The sequence below is a fragment of the Charadrius vociferus genome, unplaced genomic scaffold (genome assembly GCF_000708025.1).
Source record: "Charadrius vociferus isolate BGI_N301 unplaced genomic scaffold, ASM70802v2 scaffold282, whole genome shotgun sequence".
NCBI lineage: Eukaryota > Metazoa > Chordata > Aves > Charadriiformes > Charadriidae > Charadrius > Charadrius vociferus.
In genome coordinates, this window is record NW_009647731.1 from 10893764 (window position 1) to 10902649 (window position 8886).

The 8886-nt window shown below is 40.2% G+C and overlaps 1 protein-coding gene across 1 annotated transcript in view; it reads right to left on the reverse strand.

Moving 5' to 3' along the window:
- NSMCE4A (non-SMC element 4 homolog A (S. cerevisiae)) overlaps positions 1-3404 on the reverse strand; it is a 47147-nt gene extending 43743 nt beyond the window's left edge. The window contains exon 1 of the mRNA XM_009881657.1: positions 3314-3404. Within this exon, the coding sequence (XP_009879959.1) occupies positions 3314-3404 (91 nt within the window). The remainder of the gene's footprint in view (positions 1-3313) is intronic.
- Between the last annotated feature and the right edge of the window lie 5482 nt (positions 3405-8886).

Below are 8886 nucleotides of genomic sequence, written 5' to 3' on the forward strand. Positions count from 1 at the left end.
TGGGTTGGAGGCAAAAACCCGACACTTCCAGCAGGAGGATTTAAAAAAAAACAAAAAAAAAACCTATTAAAAAAAAAATCAAAACAAACAAACAAAAAAAAACCCAAACCAACTTGTAATGGAATACATAGAGAAAAATAGAAGGTAAGTTTTGGTTTATTGATTGAGACTTGTAAAGGCTTGTTCCAGCTTCCCCCCCCCCAATAACCAGAGGGAATTAGTGGGAATGGAAACTTAATGTAACTCTTCAAAGATTACTTTCAGCTAGTCAGAGCTATGGCATGTTCCAGCAACTGCTATAAAAGGCTGTGTGTATAATGGAGGAATGTTGCAGAGGGCAGATGGAAAAGGAAGCCACTTTTATTGACAGAAAGGGGAATTAAGGGAAGTTCACTTATTTGGAGGGGTTTGGGTGTGAATGCTGGGTTTTAAAACCAGACCTGTTTTGTGCCGTATGAGCAGGAGGCTGGTGGCTTGTTGAGAAACAGGCGGCTTCTTGAATGGCTGTAGCACAAGGCTGTGCGGTGCCTTCTGCTGTTGCCATGGCTCTGAGCCGGGAGGGGAGAGTCAGGGTTTTGGGAGCTGAGCTGCGAACAGGCTCCCATCTAGCATTAAAGGCATTTCTTTCTGGTATGATAACTTTAGCCAGAGTACAGCAGCGCACATAATCCTTTTGGCTACAGTGTTAATGGAATTCTCTTTCTTGGTTTGTTTTTTGTTTGTTTTTTAACTTTTAAGCTCCTGTTCAAAGTCATCAGGAAAATAAAGTGATCCTGTAGATTTACTTTGTGTTCGTGCAGAATCCAATGCTTGTGGAAAGGTTTAATGCAAATTACATTGCATATTTTAGGAGAATCAGTTTTATTTATTTAAACAGTATGCTGGTTTAAAGAAAAAAAAGTACAGGCTGTTTGCTTTTCCTTCTGTTGTTCATATACTCTCTGTGACAAACTTGGTTTGTTTGTTCTTGGGTCTTTTCAATTATCGTAGACTTAAAGAAATACTGCTTAGAACCTCTGTATTCTGATTTTTAGCATAATTATTTCTTTTAGTCTTTCAATTAAGTAACTTTCTATAATTCCAGAATCCTCTTCAAAAAGGAGTATGCTACATTTGAAACGAACATAGAGCAAATTTAGCTGCAAGCTTCTGTGGTAGATCACTTCAGAGGCTGTATGTGTTGAAACCTCAAAAGTAATTTATTTAACAGCAGCTTTCTGATGATATTTTTGAACAAAACGTGGTCTTTCTAATTGTTTTCACAGATGTTAATTAAAAATAAAAAAGCATGCTCTGCAAAGCTAGTTCAGCACCTGATTTGCATAACTAGCTTAAATTTGAAAAACTTGATAGAGAAATTGAATTATGTTTTTCTGCTGGCTGGCATAGATTCACAGAGCCTGTTCTTTTGTGATGATTAAATGAATACATTAAATGTAGAAGACCAATATATAAAGCTTTCCTATATCTTGGAATATTAGTAGTCCCTTTTACATTTAAATATCTACATTAAGATTTATTTTAGATTATTGTAAAAATCCTCCTTTGAACTTCTTTTGAAAATACACTTTTCTGGCCATGTGTGCTCTTGCCTTACTAGGTAAAAGGGCAACTTTGCTTTTTGATCATCCAAACACCTGACAGCCTGGAAAGAAAGAAAGAAGAGTGCCAAAAAGTCAAACTCCTCTGCTCCAACAGGAGCTATGTTGCAAAGATTGTTTTAATATATGTTAAATTTGGTAATGTTTGGAACTGGAAGAACAAGAGTCAGACTTTTTTCTGGCCAATATCAGTTGCTTAGGGGATAGCTGGGGATGAACTATAACTTCTTAAACATTAGATCCCTGAAAGCCCAAAACTAAAACCAAAAAAAGTCAAAACCAAACAAACAGAAAAACCCACCAGGGTCCCCCAAACATTGTGATCGTTCTCCTCATCTTCTCAATCTGCCCCTCCCAGCCTGGTTTTGCTTAGAAATTAAGACGTGGTGTAACAACTGATAAAACCACTGGGACATGGGCCCTTCTCTGTGTCTGATATGGAAACGTCCTAGTTGTGATGAGATGAGGTGTTCGGGTATAGGAGGCGCATAAATGTCTATATTATGTAGTTAACTTGTAAATTATGGAGACCAATAGTAAAAGTAGAATTCAACAAACTTCTACCAAAATGATTCAGGTCCCAAAGTGTTCTGTGACGTGTCAAGACTCAGGGAGTCAATGACAAATTAGCCTGACTCCATGTTACGGTTTCAAACTGGCATGAAATAATTGCACTGCTGGCTTGTACCTAGCAGATGTACCCGCTCAGTTAGGTCTCCTTGTACTTGTTAGTGCTATTTGAGCTTTGGTAGCCATGTGCTATTGGATTTGTTATCTGACAGGCTGATGAGCAGTGTTTCTAATGCCGTAACTGAGCCCGTGTTGCTGATTCACTGTCGGGTATCGTGTGGCTCGTGGGATTCGTGGCTCTGGAGGGCAATTCAAAGGATGCTGGCTCTCTGTACAGAAAGGGGTTTTACTTTAGAGATTTGGGTGCAAAAGGCATCCCTGTTACACTGCGGCTCCAGAAGTGGGCTGACTGCAGGTCAGTAGAACAGAGGATTGTAACCTAAAGGAGCCCTTTGAGTTAGATGACTCATCTTGTGAAAGAGAGATTAATTAGAAGCAACGTGTGGGTACTAAGAGTGCAATAGGTTAATGACTTAATTTTTCACTGTATTCCTTTCTGCCATGGAAGATGACAGAGGCTTTAGAAGGAGAAAAAACATGCAGCTCTTCATCTTTTGAAGAGAGCTGTGAGATATTCTTCCTGCCTAGCACCCAAATCAGCTGAAGGAGATTTGAGATGGTGGTAGTAGAAATGAGGGAAAATAAAGAATTAGTTCTCAGTGCTCTTGCCAACTGCTGGAGGCATCTGGACAAATTTGTAAATTGGCCTAATTTCTTGGGGTTCTTCTTGTGGTTCTCCCTCCCCTCCCTTCCCTGCTGGGAAAGGAAAGCAGATCGTTTTTGTCCGCATGTGGCCTGAAAATTATTCTTCATTTGGCTGCTACTGCGAGGCACTTGTCTGTGGCCCACCTCCCAGACTGACCCAACTGTAGCTCTTGAAGTAAGATGTGATACATTGACTAAGTAAGAAGGTGGCACCATGGCTGCCTCGCGTGGCTTGGTGTGAGTCTACCATCCCGCTGCCTTGTTCTTGTCCTCCTTCCACGGTGGGTCAAGGCCAGCGCACACTGTGAAGACTGACTCTCTGTGGGTTTTGGGCCCATCTAGTTGAAGGAGTTCCTCTTCTGCCAAGATATAAATACCTTCACCTTGGCTTGCCACGTTTTCTAAACGCTCACTGGCAAGTGGGATAGGCTCTGGGGTGCGGTGGTCTGTGAGTGGCGGCTGAGCCATGGACGTGCTCCAGCATAATCATATATGGTCCCAGAAGTCACTGTTTTGGTTGGTTGGTTTGGTTTTTTTCTTGATAATTAATTTAATAACGCATTTTTTCATAGTTCTTCCTCTCTGCACGCATGTGTGCATGCTGAATTAAATTCTCCATGCAAACTTTCTCATGCAGACAAAAGCAAGGCTGCCCAAAACATAGCACCAAAAGCAAAACAGAGCCCTGTAAGTTAACTAAGCTCTATTTTTATAATTTTTTTCTGGCTGGAAGAAACAAATTTCCTTGTATAAATCTTGATGTTCTAGGTTGGGTTTTTTTCCATATACTGTGGTTTTGGGGCCAACATATATACTTAGATAAATATTCCAAATGCCAGATGTCAGCACATGCTGGGTAAGTGCTTAATAATCATGAAACCAAGAGCCCTTGGTCTATCCCAGCGGAAAGCGGTGTGATAAAGGAGACTTCTGCAAACAAAGCGGTAGTGAAGGCATTCCTCCAGGGAAAGGCAGAGGATATGAGAGTTAATCAAATTTGCCTTAAGTCGAAAGGAAGTCTTTTTATATTTTCAGTACGCCCTGACCTTTTCAATTGCTCATTACATGGGCTTTTCTTGTCCACTGGGTGTCTCTCATTCCTGGCTCTGATCACATCTGCCTTTGGTTGCATGAGAGCACACCGTGTTCACACACAGAAGTGTGATTTTGTAAACAATAGCTTTCTTTTCAATTTATTGGCTACTTCTAGAACAAAATAAACCTAAAAATTGAGAGTAAAAAAACCCCAAGAGTTTAGTTGGAATTGTGTACTGTGCTTTTCATCTATGACATTATTCTGAAGTGGTTCTCTGTTGTCAGTCTATATGCTTATGTGTCTTTATGTTAATTGTGTCTTAGGCTTTTTACAGTTACAGTTAGAATTAAAACGACAGTGACTGTATGTTGAGGGTCATCTGGTGAAGCAGTTGTCCTTCTCTTTCACTATTGCTTGACGTGCCAGAGGATTTGAAATGGAGCTTATTCATTCAGATGTCATTTTGTTTTCCACTTCATTGTTTCTCTCCAGTTCTTTTGTTGTACTTGAAGAACATCATCAGCCACTGTTCAAAGCAGCTCTTAACCAGCTCTTTGACTTCTAAAGATACTTCTGCCCCCCCAAAAAAAATCAGCAGGAAGGTGTCACTGCCTGTTGTAAGCAGCCCCATAGGGGTGTTGTGGAAGCCCAGGGATTTGCAGGCACACCACGGGTCACAGCCCTGGCGCTTCCACAGGGCTCTCTTCCTCCCTGGAGCAAAAACAACAGTTTGCAATAGAAACAAAACAAAACCAGAAAACCCACACATGTAAAGCCATGTTTTCATGGATGAAGATCTCGGGTAAATATTTACCTTGAGAAGAGGTGATGCAGCATCACCACAGTTGTGTAATAGCATTTTTGTAGTTATTACTAGAGAAACTGCAGCATTCCCTGTAGCTATTGTTATAGAAAGGCAGCGTGGTGAAGAATCAGGCCCTCCATTTCAGTTTGGAGGCATTCTGAACTTTGTTGAAGTGGGAGGGAAAGAATCTGGACTTGGATTCAAGTGCTGGGTCTTGATTGACGTTGGCTTTATCTCTAGCTTGACTCCAAAGATACTGCTAATATTATGAGTGTCAAAGTTTATAGCTTGTTTCCATCCTTTCTCATTTTAAACTTGCTTAAGCAAGGAAGCATTTGCCAGGCTTGGAAAAAGAGAAGATGATACCCTCCTTGGGTCAGTAAAGGCCCTGGCTGCTTCAGAACAATTGTTGCATTCTTCTCTCCCTGTTCTTTTCCTAGTATTTATTTTTGGCTCAACCACTTCCTTCTGTTTTTCTGTCGTTAAGAAAAAAAATGGCTTGGCTTTGGAACCTGCAAGTTCCATCAAAGTAGTGAACCACAGAAGTTGTCTCTCAGTGGGCAGGACAAAACTCCTTAAGCTTATGTATTATCCAAAACAGCAGTAGCTACCTAAATTGTTCTTTTTTCATTCTAGAGCTTTCCACACGGTTCAGAATTAGACGAACCTCCTGGTAATGGGCACGGTTTAAAAAGGAACCCACAGGAAAACAGTATAGAAAGTTCTGGAGGTCAGGACATCTCCAGTCTTCTTCCTGCTGCTGTGCAACTGGCTGAGAGCGTATCCCCATCAATTGCAGGACCTACAAGGTAAGAAATGAAGTTTCTTCCTGTGGATGGAATTGAAGCCCTGCTGCTGCTGATAGTTGGGGGCTGTTCTTGTGTTTTTCAAAATCTATCTTGTGTGATTTTCAAAATCTATCATCCTGATGGATGATGATGATGCGGTCTTCAAAATCACCTGACAAAACAAGAGTACTTACTATTTACCAAACTGACTTTCTCGCCTTACTGCACAACTATAAACAAGACTCCAGCTGTTGTCATAACCCTTGACCTAAACTTCCTATGCTTTTTGCTCATACTAATAAACTTTCCGCTGAGCCAAAGAAACATTGAAGAGGCTTTTGTAGTCATATACGATGTGAAGCAAGATGTAATTGTAAACAACTGCAAAATGCCATGCTCAGCTCTATAACAAGCCTACTAAAAAGTAGCAACCCAGCTAATATTTGTTAGCATTGCACTCTTCTAAAGGTTTTAAAATTCACCTGATTAAAGAAATAGGACTACTTTCAGAGTTAAGGTATTCTTCAGTGCTATTAAGGATGGCAGAAGGTAATGTAATCTGGCTTTTATTAAATATCCCAAAGGCAATATTTTGTCTGAAGCATTAATATTTTTTTACTTAAATACTTGAATTTTCCCATGCTACTAGGGTTTTCTGCTGCTGCAATGAAGAAATTATCTAATACCAGCATGATTTTAACATAGGGCTGAATACTTTCCAGATCATCAACGTTACCTGGGATAGAATGATAAATACAACTTACAAGGAGTAGCAGTAACTTGCTGATAAATGTGTAGGATTTTTAGGCTGTGGGCACCTTTTTAAGTGCTTTCAGGAATTTTTCTTTAAGATTGGAGAATTCACAGAAGAAAAAATATGCCTCATCCTTTTCAAGTGGAGTATGTGTGATTTGGGGCTTTTTCTGTTTCCACCAACCCTGGCTACCATTTCTGATTGCCTCGGTCTTTGACAGGTTTAAACTTGAGAAATGAAAAACAAGAACAGTAGTCAAGTAAAATATTTCAAAAGCTGTTAAATTGATGCTATCCCAGGCAATAAACTCTTCTTTTCCCTTTTTTTCATAAGAAATCATGAAGATAAAGCATTTCTTTACGGAGAGGGTGGTCAAACACTGGAACAGGCTTCCTAGAGAGGCAGTTGATGCCCCAAGCCTGTCAGTGTTTAAGAGGCTTTTGGACAATGCCCTTAATAATATGCTTTAACTTTTGGTCAGTCCTGAAGTGGTCAGGCTAGATGATCATGGTAGGTCTCTTCCAATATTCTGTTCTGTTCTGTTCTATTCTATTCTATTCTATTCTATTCTAAAAATATTGCTATCATGCAACAGTTTGTGGCAGTTGAAGTCCAAATGCAGGTATTAAGTAAGACCACATCAGGGAGATTTCAGGGAAACTTAAAGACATGACACAATCTAAAAAGACTTACCAAGGAAAAGCAGCTTACTTTCTGGAAGGGAGAGTTTGGCTGTGCTACGGAGCCCTTACAGTTCAGTAGGTTGTCATACTTCAGTACACACACAGTAAGATATTTACTATTAACTCAATTTCTTCTGACTGCTACTAGCACGTCTTAATTATCTACTGGCAATAAGTCTGGGCAAGACTAAGACTGCAAAGTCAATTTACAGTGATAAAGGTATTTAAGCTCAGAAGTTTAAATTGATGAAATGTTGCACTTCTTTCCTAAAGGTTACAACTATTTCTTCTCTAATGTAGCATCACTTTACTATGTAGCACCAGGTGTACACTGAAACAGCTCTTCCTTGGATGAGTTCCTCATGTCTGTGAGAGGGTCTCTCCGTTTTCATGTCAAATGAGGAAAGCCACAGGTGTCACTCATACTAGTTAGAAAAAATTGAGTTTGGAGTTGTAATGTAAACTTGGACAGGGTGCGAATTTTAGATGCATATTTTGTTCATTTTTTATTTCAGTTAACAAATACTACACGTATCCTCTAGCTTCTAGTTTCTCTTGACAGTATTGTGCATAATCACTATATAGTATGTGTGCGTAATGGTGAGTAACCGTGCTGCCCTAGCTGAAGAAAATACAAATTTCTTGTAAGCTACTTAAAATGTGATGCGTTCTGATTTGTGACGGTAAAATAGTCATTTTCTGCAATTCTTATCAGTATGCTGCTTATATTATGGGAAGGGGGAAAAAATTAGAGAGGAAATTATGAGTATTACTAACTGCCGAATTTTGTAGTAGGCCTATTGTGACTAACGTTCCTGCAAATTAGAGTTGTCTGTGAAACTGCACAGTGACAGGTATTAGACTGTGTACTTAGAACTGCAACACCCGTGCACCCTCTGACTGACAGCATTTCTATCAGCATCCACCAAACACAGTGCTTGTGCCGACTGCTAAGACCTGCTTCATGCACTGCCTCTGTCCTGTGAATGAAGCAGCAGCAGAACTCACCTCAGAGGACTTAAATGGTGTATTTTCTTCTTGTTTCTCAGAAGGCACCTCTGTGCAATTACTTTCTTGTCCATATTTTAAGGAAGATGTATACGCAACTTTCTCCAATGGCTGCCTATAAAGACTCTCTAACTAGCTACCGGGAAACTGGTAGGGACAGTACCACTGTGAAACACTCAAAATGGAAAATGTGCTTTCAGCTCCCCGCCCGAACACTAACTCCCATGAGTGAACCTTATCAAAGCAATAAATCTCTCTGAATTTAATTTTCTGCACCAGCAAAATGGGTACTGAATATGCACGGTGCTGTACATTAAAGAGTAAGAGACTCAGACGGTGCCAGAAAGCAGCAAGAAGTATGCAGAGAAACTTTCTGACATCCTTGCTCCATTCATTTGTGGAAATGTAAGGAGCTCAGTTACATAAAATCAGCAAGGCCCTACCTGAGAGCCTTGAGGACACAGCTCTCCATCAATTCTGCATTGTTTGGTTCATTTTTAAAGTTGAAAATATATAAAATCTAGGAGGGGACTTTGGGAGAGGACAGTTTGTTTTACTCTGGTCAGCAATATCTTCCTCTACTTCTGTCTCCAAGAAAAAAATAGTGGGTGGCAAGATCATACCAAGCAGCCAGGAATGAAGGTGTATTCATCCATGCAGCAGGATTTTGTCACTCTCACCCAATCATCTGGTGAAAACCGTTCTTGATTAAACACGTCTGCAGGCACAGCTAGAAAAGAAGAGGGGTGGAAATTTTTTTGGGGGGGAGGGTTGGTAGTATGAAGAAGAAAGTGTCACCCTCAGGTTTCTCTAATCACTCTGATATGGGAGATCATTTAATACAGTCCTCAAACCAGGACACTGTATCGTTGTTGG